General features: G+C 45.6%; 2 protein-coding genes across 12 annotated transcripts; both read left to right on the top strand.

The window, feature by feature from the left end:
- Positions 1-263: 263 nt before the first annotated feature.
- On the top strand, positions 264-3,927 carry LOC122375952 (protein RFT1 homolog). Of its 5 annotated transcripts, none has more exons than XR_006255489.1 (6): positions 264-422; positions 1,159-1,244; positions 1,477-1,587; positions 2,062-2,316; positions 2,567-2,695; positions 3,132-3,927. XR_006255489.1 is itself a non-coding variant. In XM_043355569.1 (6 exons), exons 4-6 carry the CDS (start codon positions 2,294-2,296, stop codon positions 3,403-3,405), a joined length of 426 nt encoding a protein of 141 aa, XP_043211504.1. In that variant the 5' UTR covers positions 437-463; positions 1,159-1,244; positions 1,477-1,587; positions 2,062-2,293; the 3' UTR covers positions 3,406-3,927. The 5 variants fall into 5 exon arrangements, 4 of the variants coding, with proteins under 4 accessions (XP_043211504.1, XP_043211505.1, XP_043211502.1 ...); XM_043355569.1 differs by lacking the exon at positions 264-422 and adding an exon at positions 437-463; XM_043355570.1 differs by lacking the exon at positions 264-422 and adding an exon at positions 440-454 and having other exon boundaries at positions 1,414-1,587.
- Positions 3,928-4,719: 792 nt separating this feature from the next.
- Positions 4,720-18,746, top strand: LOC122375948. Of its 7 annotated transcripts, XM_043355556.1 has the most exons (7): positions 9,008-9,042; positions 11,060-11,211; positions 11,688-11,786; positions 14,593-14,704; positions 15,513-15,595; positions 16,293-16,414; positions 17,027-18,746. In XM_043355556.1, the coding sequence occupies exons 3-7, from the start codon at positions 11,744-11,746 to the stop codon at positions 17,252-17,254; spliced, it is 588 nt and encodes a 195-aa protein (XP_043211491.1). In that variant the 5' UTR covers positions 9,008-9,042; positions 11,060-11,211; positions 11,688-11,743; the 3' UTR covers positions 17,255-18,746. The 7 variants fall into 7 exon arrangements, with proteins under 7 accessions (XP_043211496.1, XP_043211493.1, XP_043211494.1 ...); XM_043355561.1 differs by lacking the exons at positions 9,008-9,042; positions 11,060-11,211 and adding an exon at positions 4,720-4,829; XM_043355558.1 differs by lacking the exons at positions 9,008-9,042; positions 11,060-11,211 and adding an exon at positions 4,728-4,989.
- The last annotated feature ends 1,267 nt before the right edge of the window (positions 18,747-20,013 follow it).

Raw genomic sequence — 20,013 nt, 5'->3', positions numbered from 1 at the left:
CATAATAAGCTATTGGAACAAAAATATGCATGTTCTTCTAATTATTCTCCTTCCACACTTTAAATAAATACTTTTGAAATGCATTTACTAATTAATTTCACAAAAACGGCTTGAAATTTTACAACGTCAAAATACTTATTCCAATTTCCATCATGAAATCACCACTATATTACTTGCTTACAGAGCCGTGCGCACAGTGCGCGCAGTTTTATCGTGACGTCAGGCGTATATATCTTTCCCGAGCGAAAAAAACAAACATTCCAGTTTTTTGGCGCTTTTGTTTCAATTATGGTGGTTCTGTTCGAAGGCTCATACAGATGGTGTTTGCGCAAAATTTCTAACGGAAAATCACCGACTATTTAGTGTCGACAGCTGCATATTAACTTTTTGAACACGCCTCCATCACTGCTTGTTTATTGGCTGTCCGTGGTATTGGGATTTGGGCTGTGTTGCTGTATATACCGTGTGTTGCTGGGTGATTGTGATAATATTCTGATGATTAACCTTTTTATTCAGCGGTAGAGACCCACAAGTTGACTCCATTATAAATATTGTCTCTTTATCATGAAACAGACTCAGAAACCTTGGCATGAATGCTCTCAGGCTCTCAAGAGAATGTTGAAATTCAGGTCTCAAAAGATTAAAATTACAATAATGAAATGTTTCACCTACCTTCCAAGCCATAAACACTCATATTGGTACTGGATGGAACTTAAAATAAAAAAGAGGGGTGGATAATTAGGGGTTTGTAGCACCCCCTGGGATTTTCCACCAATGAAGTAGGTACCTATATGCTGCAGAGACCAGGGCCCTGTTTCACCGTTGATAGCAGCATGCTACTATCAAATTGCGCGAGCTGACGTAATGTGATGAGGTCACACTTATGACGTTTCGTGTAATCTGTGAGCTGCGTTTGGAACAGAGTTGCTGTTTCGTTGAATGCGATGTGTTTGATCGCACGACCGTGAAGCTGTTGGCAGCAATGTTTGATGACATCACACAGATTGACGGCGTCATGGTTTGCTGATGTTTCCGTGGAAACCCAATTTGACACGTGTGATAGCAGCGTGCTGCCATCACCGGTGAAACAGGGCCCATAATAGCATGGTCTGTGTTGCACATATTGATGCTGAAGCTATACCTACAAATGTCTTTCAGATAACCTACTGAGTGTTCACATTCATCACAAATGCAGTCATTCTCCGGTATATTACATCTGATGTGCTGGGCATCATCAATGTCAGGTATGCACCCTTTACTTTTTTCCTATCATGCATCAGTGATGCATCCAATGTCTGAGTTCCTAAGTAGAACATATGCTATTTTCTCACCAGAACTGTAGTGTGTACTCCATAAGAAAAATGCTAATTTTGCTGAATTTTGCTCTGAATTTGCTGAAAAATGCTGAAGCAGTTGCTGACGGAGGGCGAGCGCTACCTGATGACCGCCTTCCACCTGCTCGACTTCTCCGAGCAGGGCCTGTACGACGTGGTGGCCAACCTGGGCAGCCTGGCGGCCCGCTTCCTCTTTCAGCCAGTCGAGAAGAACGCCTACGTCTACTTCTCGCGCACAGTGGAACGGGGAAAGGTAGGTGGCAACGTGGCTGATTGTGTGGTAGGAGGTGATTGATGTTAGTTTTTTTTGTGTTTTTTTTTTTACTGAGGAGTAGTGGCATTTGGTGAAAATATCAGTAACGTTGACCACAGTGTGTCGATGCCCGGTAAGGCGCCGAAAAAGCTGTAAGCACACACTCCTCTGATATTAGCCAATTATACTCGTAGCTACTCTTCATCTCCGCTATAAGTCCTTACTGCCAGTCGTTGTGATCTTCATCTTGGTGTCTTTTTTGTCATTCGGTTTGTTTTATTGCCCAGCTTCTATCCTTCTGGCCATCTCTCCCCTTCTCGCCAGTCACTGGAAGGGGACAGTTTGGCACCTCTCCTCCAGCCGGTGCCTGACAGCTCCCTCCCCCTCCAGCCGGTGTCTGCGGTGGCGGGCCGGGCCGGGTGCTACACGACCTACTCCGCGCTATGAGTCTGACCCTACCCCCTCTCCCTGCAGCCGGTGTCTGCCGCGGCGGGCCGGGTTCTGCACGACCTGCTGCGCGCCATGAGCCTGCTCGGTCTGGTTGCCGTCACGTTCGGCTGGAGCTACCCCCCCCCCCCTGCTGCTGCGGCTGTACGGCGGCGCCCTGCTGGCCGCCGGTCCGGCCGTCAGTTTGCTGCGCGCCCAGTGCGCCTACGTGCTCCTACTGGCGGTGAACGGAGTGCTGGAGTGCTACACGTTCGCGGTGATGCGCCAGGAACAGATCAATGGGTAAGTGCCGTGGAGGGTTTATGGAAAGCAGTCGGGAAATGGTCGGTGGCTTAGTAAGGAGTGAGGTAAATTAGTCGGTAGAGGCTGAGCGGATTAGGAAATGACGTTCTCATGTTGGTTTTTGTTGTTAGACTGCCTTTTGCGGCTAAAGGCGAAGTAGAAAGGCTGGCCAGTTGTGTCGATAAAGTGAAGCTAGGAACGCTACTATCGGGCGCTTTGACAGGTGTTGTGGCGTTTTCCGGTGTTTCAGGTATAACCGGAAGATGGTGCTGCTATCTGTGATATTCGTCATCTCGACAGGGATCTTTACTAGGCTATTCGGCGGGGTTGGATTTATCCTCGCCAACTGCGTCAATATGCTGACCAGGATATACGTTTGGTGAGTTTTTGTGTTTTTGAATAGATTTGATTTGTCCTAATTGGTCTAATTATTTACATCATTATCCAATCTGTCATGGATAGTCAATATCACGCTTTATCGCCGATCTCGATATACTTGGATCTCGTTACTTCACCCGTCCACGACTGATACGAATGTCTGCTGTCCCCAATAGTGTCCTGCACCCCTCTCAATTGTCATCCCGTCCCCTCCCCGTATGCTGCTGGTTCCCGATACAGTGCCCCGTGCCACTCTCAACCATCATGTCTTCGTCCCATTTTCTGCTGCTGCTGCCCGCTCGCCCCGTCCAGTGTGTTGCTGGCGCTTGATGCAGTGTCCCGTACCCCTTTCACCCTGTCCCCACCCCGTGTGTCGCTGATGCCCGATACAGTGTCCCGTACCTCTCTCACCCTGTCCCCGCCCCGTGTGTCGCCAGTTACCGGTTCGTGGCCGGTCTGCCGCTGGAGCCGGCGGTGTCCGTGCCGCCGCTACTCGGTCTCCGCCCGCCGCCCGCCGTGGCTGCCGCGCTGGTGACCGCCGGCCTGCTGGCAGCCGGCTCCGAGAGCTGGCTGTACCCCAGCTCCGCCGCCGCCCATGTGGCTGTGGGCGCGCTCTGTGGGGCCGCCGTGGTGGCCGCGGCGGTGTACAGCGAGCTCCGCCTCCTCCAGGCGGTCAGGGAGCGGGTCGGGGATAAACTGAAGCGCAGCTAGCGGGGAGTGCTACTCACATGGTCATGCAGGGAATAGGTTTGTTTTGTTGTGATATTTATGTGCATTTTGGGTTGAATATACACCGTGCCTGTAAGTAGAGTGGATGTATCAATTTTAAGACTAGTGCGACTGCAGGGGGCGTTGTGGCTATCGCCCATTTGAGAGCTGGACAGTGCTTGAAAGCAACTTCCTACCCATGAATTTTGGCATTCAGATCCTAATTATAGCCATCTGTGATGAACGATGCAGGGGATGCAGAAAATCGATGCAGAAAATCGTGGCCGGTTAGCGTCTGGTGGGGCTTGTAGGCTAATGATGGGCACGACCGGGTGCTGTATGCTATATGTGGTGACAGCAGCGTTCCTGAGCGTCAGGTGTATCTCTTGCTCTGAAGTCCAGAAGTCCTTATCGTTCTTGTGCATTCACTTTGTCAGTGCCTGATGTCAGTGTCAGTGTTTGTCAGTGTTTCATTCTGTAGCAGACATGCAGTCATATTTGGTTAAATAGAACCTTGCAGTCTGAGGCAGTCTTTTCATTACAGTACCTCATTACAGCGTCTCATTCATTACAGTTCAATATTTAGAAATGCAAGACATTGGGGCCGATCGGGCATAGAAATACAAAACAACAGTATACGCTCGCTGGCTATTATTCTGAGACTCAGCATTGAACCTGCCATCACTACAATACAGGAGGCGACAGGTGTAGAGGTGATGTCATAGGTACTCATTTATCAAGTTCAAGTTCTGCTGACTTGACCCACAAGTTGACTCCATTATAAATATTGTCTCTTTATCATGAAACAGACTCAGAAACCTTGGCATGAATGCTCTCAGGCTCTCAAGAGAATGTTGAAATTCATGTCTCAAAAGATTAAAATTACAATAATGAAATGTTTCACCTACCTTCCATTGCCATAAACACTCATACTGGTACTGGATGGAACTTAAAATAAAAAAACAGGGGTGGATAATTAGGGGTTTGTAGCACCCCCTGGGATTTTTAGAATTATCTACCGCTGAATAAAAAGGTTAATCATCAAAATATTATCACAATCACCCAGCAAAACACACGGTATATACACTATACAGCAACACAGCCCAATACAACAGACAGCCAATAAACAAGCAGTGATGGAGGCGTGTTCAAAAAGGTAATATGCAGCTGTCGACACTAAATAGTCGGTGATTTCCCGTAAGAAATTTTGCGCAAACACCATCTGTATGAGCCTTCGAACAGAACCACCACAATTGAAACAAAAGCGCCAAAAAACTGGAATGTTTGTTTTTTTCGCTCGGGAAAGATATATACGCTGACGTCAGAGGGTGCTTCCTCAGTGGCGCCCCCTGGCGGGGAACGCGTGCAAAAAGTCCAGCTCTTAGGCATGTCCCGTTTGAGGCAAGCGTGCTAGTGGATGCGTTTTGGTAAGATTGATACGGCCTTGCCAGATTACTTGTGATTTGTCCTTAGTGATTTATCTGTCACTCAAAGTGGACCAGAACAAGCGCCTTATTTCATCAAGTCAGCGGCCCATCACAATCTCAATCTACGCTTTTTGGTGGGTTGAGGTTGAGTTCAAGTTGGGTGAGTTGCAACCCAGCTTTTCTTCAAGGAGCCAGATATGTGTTGGGATGGCATCCAGGAGGAAAACTAGTCAAATATAAAGAATTTGATGGCAGTGTTAATCCCTGCACTGATGGCACATTAGGTACTCACTCCACTAGGCACTATGATGTCATCAGCCTTTTGATATTGATGCGTCAGTTAATATCCTCCAAAAACAAAAATGAATTTTGAAATCTAGTTTTCTTGATATTACATTTTCTCATATCAGTCTGAGATATGTACTTACCTTGGTGGTTTAAAGTACCTACCTACCTAGTACCTACCCAAAGGCCAATAGATTTTAGGTATAATGATGCTAGATCAAGCTTGTGCTAGTTCTTTCGCGCATCATAAAAATACCCAAAATGTTTTTCTTTTAAAAGTTTTTTTTTCTACCAAATTTCCAAATTTGTTGGTTTTCTGGAAATGTGGCAAATTGTGGAATGGATAAATTTGCTTGCGGAATTTCTTTTGAAATAACATGTTGAGGGAGTATCAATCCATTGAATGCATTTCATGGACTATGCATTTTTCCTTTGCATGGTGAAATTGCATTTTTGCACCCTAGCCTAGGCTCATCTTCTTCTTCTTAGCTTTTAGTTCCACCCATCGGATGCACCACAACCACTAGGTTGTCCTCACTGCTGGCTGCTCAAAATTCAATAAAAACCACACCATATTATCACAAGCCATATATCAACCTAGAAACCTGTTCAAATAATCATTAACTCCTTAAAAACAGCTACACCTCAAGCAAAACAATAAAACCTAACCTAAGCTGACCTAAGCTTACCTAATGTAACCTAACCTCCTACCTGACTCAAAATGTGGCCAGGTGTAATGTAGAAATGTTGTGTGTAAAAAAGTATTCTTAGTATTGTGTGGTTTCTTTTTTTCAAGCTAAGGAGGATGCATTCTTTCCTTTAATACCTTTATTTTATCAATTTCTCCAGTTTTTAGAGGGTGCAAAAAGTAAAACTAGATAGGTATAGCCCTATGTATGGCTGGGTACTGGGTAGGCAGTGGGCTTGGTGTGTCACAAAGGACTTTAATCTCTCAGCCTGCATCTTTTTATATTTTCAATTCACCACCTAGTAGACACTGCATCAGTGATGCACTGTATAATGTATGCACCCTATTGAAGTTAGGCAGAAAGTGACAAATTTTCCAATAGCTCACATTTAATAAGCATGGTAGGTATTTATTCATTGATTCATTTGCCAACAAATATCATGGCCAATAATTGTGGATACCAGACTGGAAAAAGCACAAGTTCAGCCGAATATTCCGGCGTAGTGGCGAGATTGTCCCGAAAATTTTAGCGCACGTCCGGCGTAACTTCGTATACGCTGAATTCAACGCATGGCGGCCGCTGAATTTTTCGGCGCAGGGCGGCCGCATAATTTTTTTCCGGCGAATGGCGTTCACCGAAATTCTCGGCACGCTGGTCGATCTAGCAGCACATTCGCCCCGCGGGCGGCTCTGGAGAGGCTCAGGACGCCTGTTCGGGACGAGACGTCCCCCATGCTCCGACTCACGTCGTCGCGTGCTCCGACTCACGAGCCGCCTTGAGTACTCAGTGGAGGAGCGGCCGCCCAGGTGAGGCCTCCACCCTCGGCGCTGAGATAGGTATGGGAGACCTTGTTGAACATCGCCGAGGGTCGTGAAGTAATCCTGCAGTGGGTTCCTGCCAAAGTTTCTGCCTGCTGCGGGATCGAGGGAAACTAGAGCGCTGCGACCTGGCGAAACAAGGGGCCGCCCTGCCCTCGGACGCCCGCTCGCTGACCCGGGTGGTTCATTGTGCGGCCTCGCGTCAAATGGCGCGACAACTGGTCCGAGTTACCATTCAAGCCACTCTTAGCTAGCACGCTGCCACTCCCCATCCCCGGAGAGGATCGGGAGGACACCGACCGGGAGGATGCCGTTTCGGTGCACCTGGTGAGGGCGGGCCCTGGTCGGCTGTCTCCCCTCCGCGGCGTGCCAGCAGTGCCCGGACAAGCGGTGCCCGTCGCGCTTTGCGCCGAGTGAAGAGAAGAGGCTGATGTGCTGAAGCACGTGCTGCTCCGCTGCCCAGCCCTCTCTGGCGCCCATGCCAGCCTCGAACACACCGCTCCGCCGATTTTTGTGGCCCTGGAACTTCTGGCCTGGACCTTGTTCCACGGCACGATACAGTGCGCTACGCGTATTGTGGTATTGGATCAACTAGTTAGTTGATTCAGACATTCAAACATGGGAGAGCGCTCAAGGCTCCGGGACGCTCTGTCTGGTTGATATAGCCTTAGTCGGTAGATGTGCACACGTGCTTTAAATATAAGTGGCTTAATTTTGGCACAAATAGGACTTTCGGCGCAAATCGTGCAGAAACTTATGCGCTAAATCGCTTGCGCAGAATTTCAGCGCATGAGGGTCTCACGGGCGTCCGGCGTATTGCAAGAGTGTTTTCCAGTCTGGTGGGGACAGGCCGAAAGATGAACAGAATCAATAGGGGCAATCCAGCTTGACAAAAAGTGACATTATTGTCCTTTTTTGCTGTTTCGTATGATGTTCTCTTGAGGCATATTGTTTCCTAAATTGATGGGTTGTAGTGTTCCTTTGGTGATATGAAGCTCCTTTATGAAGCTTCCTTTGGCTCATATGAAGCAGGGATTTCGCATTCATTACATCATGGTGTACCTATAATAATTGTGGAAATCGCCATTATGCAATGCTGTACTTCAAGATTTGTTGACGAGATTCACTCTCCTCAAGAGTTGTGAAACTTTAAATATAAGTACGAGCGTCCTTAAAGCTGCTTTTCTCTCGTTTATTTCACTACGTCGGCTTCAAACAGTAGCCGACACCCTTTCATCGCCCGGATACTTTCGGTTTCGGTGTTTCGATTGGAAACGCCCATGGGGCGTGCACCGTAAAGATTGGTCAGTTGTATACGTTGCAGATGCTTCGATGCGCTTTTTTTGGTGTGAGTAACATTAAAATTCTAGCGAACATCACATCTGCAGCCGTGAGACATTACAGAGTCATTGTGTTTGAAATTTTTCTTACATATGAGATGATGCGCATTGGTGACCTAATTGTGCAATCAATGTCAACTGAAGTTCTAGAATCCCTAAAGCCCTAGCCCTAAAGCCCCAATAAACAAACAATGAAGTTCTAGAATCGTCATAAAATCTTGAATTGTTCGTATTTTTAGCGCTTGAAGGCATGGAATTGGTGACAAACCCATGGTGACAAATTGTTGGGCTCCAACTCCCAATGGTGACACACCGAGGATGTTTCCCAGCCCTGGAAAATCGGAATACCGACACCAGACCAAATACCAACCAAAACCATCAGGAAATACCAAAACCGAACCAACTTGAGAAGATGAGGAAAATACCAACTTTTTACCGATTTTTCAACCTTGTATACATTAGCAAGGGTTCATAATACCAACAAAATACCAAAAACAATCGGATTGAAATACCAAATACCAACTTGGTGTCGGTTTGGTATCGGTATACCCACAGTGTATATAAATATATACCTACCAAAAAGTTGGTATCCGATTGACATCACTAGTCAGTACTTAGGCAATAAACAGGGAAGCGTAGTCGAAAATAGGCAAATAACCGCATGAGCTATATATCATATAGGCCATAGGGCCTACTTCAAGCCTCAAGGACTTATTCCAACTTCAAAGCCTCCTGAAGCCTCCATGCTTTTTCATTATTTCCCAGCCTGGCAGCACCATAAGCACCCGATTCATTTTAGCAAGGCCATATAAGTTCATTTTAGGCCACAATAACGACGGTCGGGCTTCTTTCTTGCTCTTAATCCCTAAAGTGGCTAATCAGAATTGTGCCCTTCTTCAGTGAGAAATAAAAAGAAACGAAAAGGCTGGACTTCTCAGTCCCACACAATAAATGACAGCTGTTTAAGAAACTCCCTGTGAATATTTACAGCAGCCTTGACATAATTTGTGATCGCGACGAATGCGGCGAAAAACGGCGCGGATTTTTTTGTGGTATTTCCATTATAGAGTTCAGTGGCTTGGTGGGTATTTCCAATTTTGTAAATTTATTTGAAAGGTAACTAGTGAGAGCCACATTGAGATTGAGTCGGTTTATATTTTATTTGCATGAAAAACGGCATGTGGCCTTACATCTGATACTATATTTTATACCACTGAACTTTTTAGTGGATACTACACTTGAATCGATCGAGCCAATATACGGTTATATATTCCCGTAACCAATTGTAGTTCCAAGTGTTTTTTTGTGTAATTTGGTAGGTACCTAATTTTGAGAACTTTGAATGCAAGGTTGTTCCATTAAGGCAATGAATATATCACATGAAGTTTCACTGCAATAAAAATGACGATTGCCAGCGGAATTGGAATCCACAAATTATACCACTTAAAACTAGTGTGACAATCTCTGAATCTGTATCCGGAAAATGCTTGTTCCCTCAAATCTTCACTCATTACCTGCTCGTTAATTCGCCTGTTAAACTCACCTGTTAAGTTTCCACAACCTCAGCTCGTAAAGGAAGGAGTGGAAACCTACTGCGTGCAGAGAGAGAGACGCGCCAATTCCTTGGGTGGGCTGTGGGCAGATGGCGGGACCTCAGGCAAGGAATAGGAATGGTGCATCTGCATTAGGTAAAACACTGAAATTTTTTTGCATGTTTTAAGTGCTAGAATCCTAGAAAGATGATCAGTGATGTAAATGAGAAAAAGAGGGTACCGAAATATTTTACTTTGACTTAGACTTTTGAAAATCTATGTTGTGTCAAACCAATGCTAGGACATGTTATGTTAGGTTGGGTTAGACCAAGTGTGGTAAGGTGTTCCATGATGTTATGTTTATTTCATTCATTCTTGCTCAAAACAGACATGCTGATTTCTCCAAAGATTTCAATTTGTCCTGGAATTGTATTTTCACCTGTAACATGATGGTATATGTGCAGCTGAAGTCTGAGTGGTATGTAGGTTGGTAGGTTGTAACTAGGTTGGTAGCTTCAGCTAGTTGGTTGATAGGTTGTGGGTACATAGGTTGTAGGTTGTTAGGTTGAAGGTTGACATGTTAGGAGGTAAGGTTAGGTCAGGTTAGATTGTTTTTATCTACTCGGACGTCATCTTCACAATTCACATTTACCAACATGACAAACTCATCTGTCTGGTTTCCCTGCTTGTCAGTCATCACCCCAGAAGTTTTATCATGCTGAGATTGAAAGCTACATCAGTCCACACTGTACAAGTCAGAAAGACCTGAGATTTTTACTGCTTATTCTAAATCTAAATTTAGGTTGAGGTAAACTGCAATGCAAGATGAATAGGTTAAAGAATTCAAGATCATTAGCTTATCACCTAGTTAGTCTTCTAAGTACATCGTTTTCTTGGAGAGTATTGTACAGTGCTTATTATGTCAGTAAACTCACACCAGAAGATCATTTATGTCAGAGTATATAGAACAACATCTATCTAGGGCCTAGGCATATTGCTAGATCAGGGGCTGCACCTCTTCAGTCTCCACACTAATACATGCTAGTCCAGTCATCACTAGAAATCTGTGTAGCGCCCTGTACATTGCACACTGCACAGACTGAAGCCTGAGTTTCCCCGCACCTACAATATCTTGTCTAAGGCTATAGAACTCCAAGGCCATGGCATAGAAACTTGCCAAACTTGTTACACTTTGCAGCTTGCAGCCTATAGGAGTATGCCACCTCATAGCATCCAATATATTTTGATCCACCCATGTACGGCCCAGGGCTGCAGAGTCGATGTTTTTTGTGACTGACTACAACGCTGACTCTGGGCAGAACTGTCGACCCCGACTGGCTCGGACTCCGACTCCGCAGCACTGGTTTGGCCTGTAGTCATATGATGCCGGTCTGCACCACTCTCGCAGATCTAGGAACCCAGTGGACCATGCCTTGATGTGCAGTATCTTTATTGAAATGTCATGCTTACAAGGGACAGAGAAAGTGATAAGCTGGGTATGTTTTGGTGCTGACGCATGCCTGGCCCCTCATCCTGGCCCACTGGTCCCTCATCCCATCCCGTCAGGGCAAGCTGAAACTGAGAAACAGGTCCATGCCCCTGAGAGAGAAGATCAGAAGTGGCCTCATTGCTCTGTCCATTACCTGAGCAGTAAATCAATAAGCTGAAGCTGACCTGTTTGAGTCGCTCCCGAGTCACTCCGGCACCCGGCGGTAGAGGTTGGTGGGATTTGGAACAAGTTGACTTGGCATTTACTCTTCGAAAGAGGTCTCTAGTTTCTGACTTGTGCCTGTATACTTTATCTAGCAAAACTAAAAGATGTATGGTAATGACGATTAATCGTTCAACCGCATCTCAGCACCCGTTTTGCCTGTAGGCTGTAAGACTCTGGTGTAACTGTTCTTGGGCATTTGGCCATATTATCCCGTCTAATACTCAGTTATATACGTGATTTAGTACACGTCAGTGCCAGTGGTGTAGTATATATTTAGTACCACTGACATTCATTTGTTGCAGTTATTGTGGTTCTGAGTTCTGACATACCGGTAAATGCTGGTAATAAATCATTTGTCTTATTATAAGCTTGCAACAACCAACAACACCTAACTAAGTATGTGCATTTATCATTTTCATGACTTACTGTTCACCACGTTGTGCCGTTTGGCTGTAATCACAGCGTGTGAACTTTTTACAGCGTGTGAACTGTGAACTGGTCACAAATTAAAGCAAGTACCTACCATCGATTGCAAGATGGATTCGCCCGACTCATCATTCTCAGTTATAATCCAACACAGTGAGTAACGGTGCTGGAGGAAGCAGCTGCAACCACCCTTGTGATACGATGTTTTGTGTTACCGTAAAACGGGGTGTTAAGGGACAGTTTTGAGGTGTTTTGTTATATTACTCAAGAAGGGTTGGAGATAGAAGCATCAAATTGTCAGCATTTTATGTGGAATTTGGTGCTTTACATGCCTGCCACATTAAAGTTTTTAAGATTTATACCTGCATATTATTTTTTATTATTTTTCATCACTGTCCCTTAGCACCCCAATGTGGGGTGTTAAGGGACACCTATATTATTCCAAGAAATGGTCATCAAATGCCCACAATTGGGGTGTGGAAGGGCACACAATTTATTTATTGAAATGTTTTGCATATTCTGTCACAAAACAAGTCAGGTTCATTCACCACTAATGACCTTTTTAGCCAATTACGTGTAATGCAGTTTACGCTTGTGGAAAATGTGCTAATTATAAGGTAAACAGAACCAAAAAGTAATTTTCTGTCATCAATAAAAACCCATGTTGAAGCTTGTCACTTGTCATTATGTTGCCCTCTTTGTTTTAGCCTTTTTATGATGACATCACATTTACTTACATCAGTCTCCATTGACCCATCATTGTAAAAGAGAGTGTTGAGATGTTTTGTTACATAGCTTAAGATGTGTTAGAGATAAAAGCATGAACTTGCTAGCATTTTATGTGGAATTTGGTGTTTTCCATGCTTACTTAACCCGCGCCCTGCTGGGGGGGGGGGGGGTGTTTGAACACCCCCCCCTTGTGGTTTTTCGCGAATATCTCAAAAACGGCGGCGCGGAGCGCCGCCGTTTTTGGTACACCTTATCGTACATCAATTCTACACATGTTGTGAAAATTTCAGACCAAAGTCATTCAAGGTCAGGTCACCAGGTCACTTGAAGTGACCTCACCTCATAAAAAGTTTCAATGTCTGTCATAGCTACACCGAGTGACCGATCGCTTTGAAACTTTCAGCGATTGCTAAGAGCAATAGCATGTACAAAATGTATATCTCAGAATTTTGATATCGATGACCTAAGGTCAGGTCAATTTTGCGACCTCCCCGTTATAAGTCAATGGGAGAAAATTGAAATGCGCCTCTTTTGGACAAAAGACATTATAAACACTCCCAAACACCGAATTACAAGTGGTTTAGACACACTGAACATAAAAATAGTGTCCGTGACCCTTGTTTATGCCCTGAGGTCATCTTAGGTCACGAATGGTATCTAACAGTTTTTCGCAAATAACTTTTGATAGAGGCATGCTAGAGCGATGAAAACGCCTTAGATGTGTTCAGCTCGACGATACGGATCGACTGATATGCAACATGACCCTTTCCGGTCAGGTCATGACCTTGACCTGAGGTCAAATTTTCAAGTTGACCTTTCAAGGTCAACTTATAGTTCATTCGATGCGTCTTGACGAGAGGAACACAATGCCGGTAAAAGTAAGCTCGTACAAGGCTTGGGTCAAAAGTTATTGCAGAAAAACTGTTTCCGAAAAAATCGGCTATTTTTGCAATGTTTGCCCCCTGCAGGCAAAACCGTTGACGTTAGGTCAAATCTGAGAGAATTACTCAGAAAGGGCGTTAATAGGGCTATCGAATGCGCTTTTCCGCGGCGCTGTAGCTCTATTGGTTCTCGAGTTATGCGTTGGCTTCTTGGAAATTTTCGACATTCGACCTGGAAATCGGCGAAATTTTGCCTTCAATGACCTCTGGTGACCTGACCTTTGACCTGACCAAAAAATTGACCGAAGTGATTTCGTCATTATTTTTGACGCTCTTTCGAACGCCGCCTTCCGCGTATCGCTACGTGGCCCAGGAGCCGAGTTACAAGGGGGGGTGTTCAAACACCCCCCCCCCCCCAGCAGGGCGTGGAAATCCAGGACCCCCAGCCGGGCGCGGGTTAATTAAATTATATTTAGATTTTATTTTTTATTTTTTCTTCCCTGTTCCTTACCACCCCACATCCACCTCAAAATATGCATGTATCCGGAAAAGAGGAAGAGGATGATGAATGAATGGGTGGATTTGCACAAGTTTTTTCAGGAAACATGTGCAATACATGTGACAATACACCTATGCATTCATTTTCCCTGTACACCCACTAGTTTATGTGGTACACACAGAGTTTTGGAGATGTTTCAATTTTGTGAAAATGTAGCATGATTTTCAAATCCATTTTTGAACCAAATTACTTGCATGAAAAACCATACCATTTTCTCCTATGGTCAAGAGCAAAACAGTGTCAACTACCACACTGAAGTTTTTATTGAACCTTCTCAAATTAGGAAGTTAATATGACTCAAAGTTTTTCCCATGCAACTGTCCCTTAACACCCCACTGTCCCTTAACACCCCATTTTACGGTACCGCAAAATGGCACATGACACAAAATTTGATAACGATGCATACATACACATTACACAAGTCCTCATGTAATAGTCTGCAGTGAATGAGTGTCTAATTATGTTTCATTTATCATGTGTAGTTTTGATCGTTCATCATTGTATTTGGTATGGTATAGCAAGGAGTGTGGCGCTATCTTATCAGTTATCATCCTGTTACTAGTCTGATATCATAAAAGCATACTTTTTATCATAAAAGCTGCTTCTTTTGCCATTGTGAATGCAGAAGTGTCAGATGACTTTCTTTGACCAACACGCTTCTTTGACGCTTCTTTGAAATTAACCAACAGAAACGCTTCTTTGACTCACGCTTTTTTGACCGACAGAAACCTCTGTGTCAATAGTTCTTAGTTGTAACGATGCATTATTAGTGATTTTTTTTCTCTTCCAGTGGGTAGGAAGGAATCGGTTGCCCTACCAGCTGATATCACCCTGGGCGACTTCCAGAGGACCGTCGAAGACATGACGCACGTGCCGGTAGCGGCGCAAAAAGTCGTGCACAAGTACGGAACCCGGGACGGGGTGTCATATGGGTGGGGTGAGCCTCCATTGACATACCCAGGCGGGACACATTTCGGGCATACTGAATATGTGTATTGTGTTACATATGTGTCGTGTGTGATGGGGTTGGGTTGTATTGGGGCTCGCTCGGCGCTTTTTGAGTAAGACGTCGGACACACCACGAATTTGTCGTATGATAAAGGGGTTCTCAAACCATCGATTATCCTTACCGTTCATACTGCCATGAGCCTTTTCTCGGGTGACCCGAACGAGTGAGCGTTCATGGAACGATTCCATTGGTGGCGGCGCCAGCAGCTCCCTCTCATGGCCGCTGGAGGGTGCGAAAGCTGCGCCGCTTCCCCGCTGCTTCACCAACGTGCGGCATGTTTTGTCATATAAATCCTATATTCTGTTTCAACATGATATTTCATGAGGGTTGCTAATTCATGTGCTTTTGTTATGTGTGGATATAGTGAAATCGTGTAATTCTTTTGGTTGTATTGGTGTGGAATAACAACCACCGCCGCTCGATCCGAAGTAACTTCGCTCTGAGGCCTCTTGCACCAAACTACCTAGCTAGGTAAAATCGAAAAACCGGTTTCAGAATAAGCTAATCTAACGGTGATAAATTTGTTTGCAATAGCCCAATACATAATCCTACATGTGCTTGCTAAATTTTGCACGCAAATTGTTACATTTGAGACTTGGACTGGGTATACGATGCAAAATAATCCAAGCATTGGTGCAAGAGGATTTTGGTGCAAGAGGCCTCTGGTTGTTATAACCCCAGCCTCGTGACCTTTGTTTCAGGGGTCGTGACCTGGCCCGTAATGACTCGGACGTTACGCTTCAGGACTGCCGGGTAAAGAACAAAGACATCGTTATGATCCTGGGTGGGTCCTAGTTGGGCGCACTGCGCTACTGGAAAACGGCCTGTGGTGTCAGTGTTTTCGTGGTGCCTGTTGCCATTTGACAGTTGGTTGTTTCACAACACTAAGACCGTTGATTTTGTATTCTAGTTTTTAGTGATCTCTGTCTAATTACGATGTTATCTAAGCTTCCTTGATTATGAATCCAACATGACTCTATCTGCTATACGGAGTAATAGGCATGTGAACAAGCTGACGACTCATACAGTTAGTTAGAATAAGGCTGTGTTCGCCAACGAAGAATCTTTGCTGTTCAGCTTAAAAATGCCAATCGTAGTAAATAACATAATGCCACGGACAGCTTTTTGAAGCCGTATAGTAAGGAATCCCCGCCACCCTGCTGATGGTGAAGCGAATGCAATCTTACTTTAAAGCAGAGCTTCTGCACACTTTGCCACACCCCCGAATATTTTCGTGCATTACCATCGGGCGCTACCGACTTTTGGTCCCATTCTTTCCATGCAACGCCCATAAGGCTAATGTTAAAATCGCAAAATCAAAGGGGGGGGGGGGGCACGGTGCCCTGGTGCCCTCCCCGTTCCGCCGCCTATTCACGGGAGGTCTTCCCGCCTACCTCTGACCCCAAACTGACACATGCCCCTGCCTACCAGGTCATCCCGCGTTCCCTGATCCCAAACTGACACGTGCCCCCGCCCGTCAGGTCTTCCCGTCGATCCGGTGAACGATGAGACCCTGGCCGCCATCGCCGCCCTGGAAACCCAGTCTGAGGCGGTGATCACTCGACTGGACGACATTCAGAAGGATCTGGACGGCGCCCGAAAGGTACGATAGAAATCCGGGATTCAGATTCAGATTCAGATCCAGATATATTCGAATAAGGTCCACAATAAACATGACTTTTCACTCATTCACGTCATATGTAGAACATAATTGGATTGGGTATTTTGAGCTTGTAGACATTGTGGGTGTGGGGTGTTGTGGGGTTTAGACGCTGTGCAACCTAGACGTTGCCAATGTTTATGTTTTGCAAGCAGGATGCTATGAGTCCTGAATGCTGCTCATCCCTTTTTATCTGCCCTAGAAATTGCTGACTGGCTGTACTGCCGTCCAAAGACAAAAAGGATATATCGGTTCATGACCTGACCCGACATTTGCGTTTTTGCCTTTGGACGGCAGTGTACTGTAACTGTGGAGTTATGAATACGCTATTTAACCGGGTCTAGCCAGAGTAGGAGGTTGTGAATTGGTATGTGCTGAGGGACACCACGAGCGGTATTTTGTTTGTCGTGTGGGTGCTGTTAAGCAGAGGCGCTTACATTTAATTTTACCCTATGATTTGAATCGAAACATCATTGGCTTGTACCAACCAAACATTGAATCAAACGCGTTTAGACCACCAGCACCCAGCTCACAATCATGTCTCCCACTTCACAGGGTTTCCTTCCAGCCAGGATGGCCGCCGAGGTGCGTCCCAAGCTGGAGAAGCGCCTGTTGACCGTCTCCGAGGAGCTGATGCGCCTGCTGGAGCGGCTGGATTCCATCTCAGTGGGCCAGAGCTCAGAGTCAACGCGCCGAAAACGAAAGGCCGTCGTGACTGCCATCAACGCCCAAATGGATAGGGCAGATAAACTGAAGGAGAAATTAGCAGAAATTGGCTCATAGGTTGAGATAGGTAGATATTAGGTATTTATCGATATCTATATCAGTGAGAAATGAATAGATATTTGATTTTTATCTATATCAAGTGTTGGACGGGTCAGATTCAGATTTTGGTTCTTGGCTTCAAGTGCTGGTTCCGGGGTCTCCCGCTAGAGGCGCTGTAGTAGCGGCCCTAGTTCGGCGTTCTGCCGCCAGAGGAGCTGCCACGGTTGCGAGCTTCTGATCCTCGCCGCTTGGCGTGCGAGCGCAGGTGATGCTTGATTTCTGGTGATGCTCTAGTGAGCTTCGATCAGTCTTGACTGCCGTCCTGAAAGCTCCTTTGGCAGCTTGGATGTGTTGTTCTGGGCCTAACACGCGGCCTCGCCAGCTTATTGCCCGACTAGCGCATGACTAGCCCACGACTAGTACCTGACTAGCGATAGTCAACAGATAGCAAGCACTAATCAACACCTAAGGCCATGACTAGTACCTGACTAGCGACTGGCTGTAGTCGCCATATTATGCGTCTACGATGCGTCATGCGAGTCCTTTGGTTGTCAGAAAATGCTTGAGTGACTTGAGTGGCTTGGCTGACTTCTCATATGCGACGACTGAGGATTGACCTGCCGAGTTAGCGACTACCGACTGCGTTTACCATCGAAGAATTGACTTTGAATCACTTTCGATTCAACGGTAAATCAGAAGACCTATTATAAGATAACAGTCGTCGCGGGATGGGGCTCCAGATTGACCAAAGTTGCGAAATTAAGAGTTTTCTGGTAAGTAGGATCAATATTGGTTGTAAGTTGTAACTTTGATGAACGAATTGTCTATTACCAACTGGATGACTTTTTAGGGAGCTGTACTGCATGGAACAGACGGCGTTCTTTTTCGCCCCATTTCGAGTCGAAACCACGACGATAGTGGACAAGTTTGACAGAGTTTTTCCACAACGAATTATCGACATTGCCAGGATGCTAGTTTTCTTATCGCTGAAGCGCTACTTGTCTTGCTTGTCATACGCTTGCATATGGTCTGTTGGGATTATACTCAGTGCTAAATGGGTAAATTTTCCGTCCAATGCACGGCGCATCGGTGCATTCGAATTTGTGCAGTGCACTAGTTGATCACAGAGGGGGACCAGCTGTGTATCTTCTCCGAGAATCGAGGACCATCTTAGTTCAAATCAAATGTGTTCATTTTCAACGTGAGATTATGGTAGCCTTTTCAAAGTACACAGAATGTTCACCGGTATTCTTTACCGGGTGGCACTGCCAGCTTTTATTTGCATTTATTTGTGACATGGAGTAAATGTTTCGGCAATAAGCTATATTTTACAACATAGGCGGATGTTTTAGGCTATGACGACTTTGAATAACTGGACATTGTGTTTTTGCTGAGGCCAAACCTGGTGTGTCGCTCTATACGCTTAACATGTTGATGTAATGCGATGTGCAAAGTCGCTGAGTTTTTGAACAGCTCCTGCAACGAATAAAACACATCGCTTAGCCCTCTGTTCGTGTGTTTTCAAAATGTGGCAATGCGCGCTTTGAAGTCGAAAATCGTTCTCATCTACATACTTGTGGCGACTTTGGCTTACAAAAGATATGACAGTAACGGCAAATGGAACACTTTGAAGGATAATCCAGTTCCATGCTCATCCGTGCTTGTGAAGTGATGGTCCGTTCCTGAAACTTTGATGTCGTTTGAATTCATTTATAGGATAGGTGAACTTGTAGAATGTAGATGTTCCATTTGGTTCCACTCCCAGTTCATTGATTTGGAAATCCCATGGGTGCTTTATGCCCACAGCTACGAAAAGAAAACATGATCTTTTAAACCCGGAGAGAACGTTTTTAACCGTTAGCTTCCAGTGTTATCTCAAGACATTAGTTATGTAAAAGTTGAACTTTGTTTCCGGTGACCACGGTCCGACCTCCGTTATCGATCCCGGCCTCTCGGTGTCGGCTCGTCCACGCCCTGTCCGGCGCTCGCGGCCGTCCCGAGAGAAACCTCATCGCCCGGGGACGCGGTGCCGGTGCGCCAAATCCATTAATGGCGCGACGGTTTCACTTCTGGCGCAGACAAACAGGCGCCGCGGCTGGCTGGCGCGCGCTCGCTCGCGCCGTTTTCCCGCGGTGGGGAGTGGACGGGGCACCGACCGCGGCTCGCGCCAGACTGGACCGTGGGAAGTCGACGGCGGCTTTGGAGACATTCGTCGTACGTGGCAAAGATGATTGGTTATTTAATGATGCTCTTATACGGATGTTTTTGATTGGTAAAGCACGTCTTACCGCATACACAAAAATAATGGCTGCAAGTCTTTTAGGGCAGGTTTCCAGGCCGGCTTTAGTGATATCACTTTTACAGAAAGAAAGAAAGAAAAAAACGTTCGCTGTCCAGACGCACAGCTGAACGTTACATACCGTCACTAGTGCTCCAGGATTGAAAGTTGGGTCTTGTTTCTTCACATATAACCCGTAACCTCTGAGGTCAGGCCAAATGCACTGAGATATTGTCCATTAAAAAAATGCCGACAAATGAAATTCGTTGAACGATTCTGGCCCAATCGTGTTTGCGACGTCCAGTGATATGATATACTTTTCTTCTTTGTGGATGAACGATTCAGTTCTAAGATGGTCAGGCGAAAGTTGGTCCAGGGAGGTCGTGCTGCATATAATTCGTTTCTGCAGCTTTTTCTGAATTCGTTGGAGCCTTTTCCAAATCATTGTCTCTACTGTGGATGTACTGGCGAAAAACGCTAATGACTTGTGTGAAATTAC

The sequence above is a fragment of the Amphibalanus amphitrite genome, unplaced genomic scaffold (genome assembly GCF_019059575.1).
Source record: "Amphibalanus amphitrite isolate SeventyFive unplaced genomic scaffold, NRLGWU_Aamphi_draft 001965F_arrow, whole genome shotgun sequence".
Classification (NCBI taxonomy): Eukaryota; Metazoa; Arthropoda; class Thecostraca; order Balanomorpha; family Balanidae; genus Amphibalanus; species Amphibalanus amphitrite.
The sequence above is the reverse complement of the archived record's forward strand: the minus strand, read 5'-3'. Positions and strand labels throughout refer to the sequence as shown.

Excerpts from the sequence above, each read along its gene's own strand:
- LOC122375952 (XM_043355569.1), top strand. The coding sequence starts at position 2,294 with ATGCGCCAGGAACAGATCAATGG. Across the intron at positions 2,317-2,566 it reads CGCCAGGAACAGATCAATGG|GTATAACCGGAAGATGGTGC; the intron begins GTAAGTGCCGTG and ends CCGGTGTTTCAG. Across the intron at positions 2,696-3,131 it reads CTGACCAGGATATACGTTTG|TTACCGGTTCGTGGCCGGTC; the intron begins GTGAGTTTTTGT and ends GTGTGTCGCCAG.
- LOC122375948 (XM_043355561.1), top strand. The coding sequence starts at position 11,744 with ATGGATTCGCCCGACTCATCATTCTCAGTTATAATCCAACACA. Across the intron at positions 11,787-14,592 it reads CTCAGTTATAATCCAACACA|TGGGTAGGAAGGAATCGGTT; the intron begins GTGAGTAACGGT and ends TTTCTCTTCCAG. Across the intron at positions 14,705-15,512 it reads GCGCAAAAAGTCGTGCACAA|GGGTCGTGACCTGGCCCGTA; the intron begins GTACGGAACCCG and ends CCTTTGTTTCAG.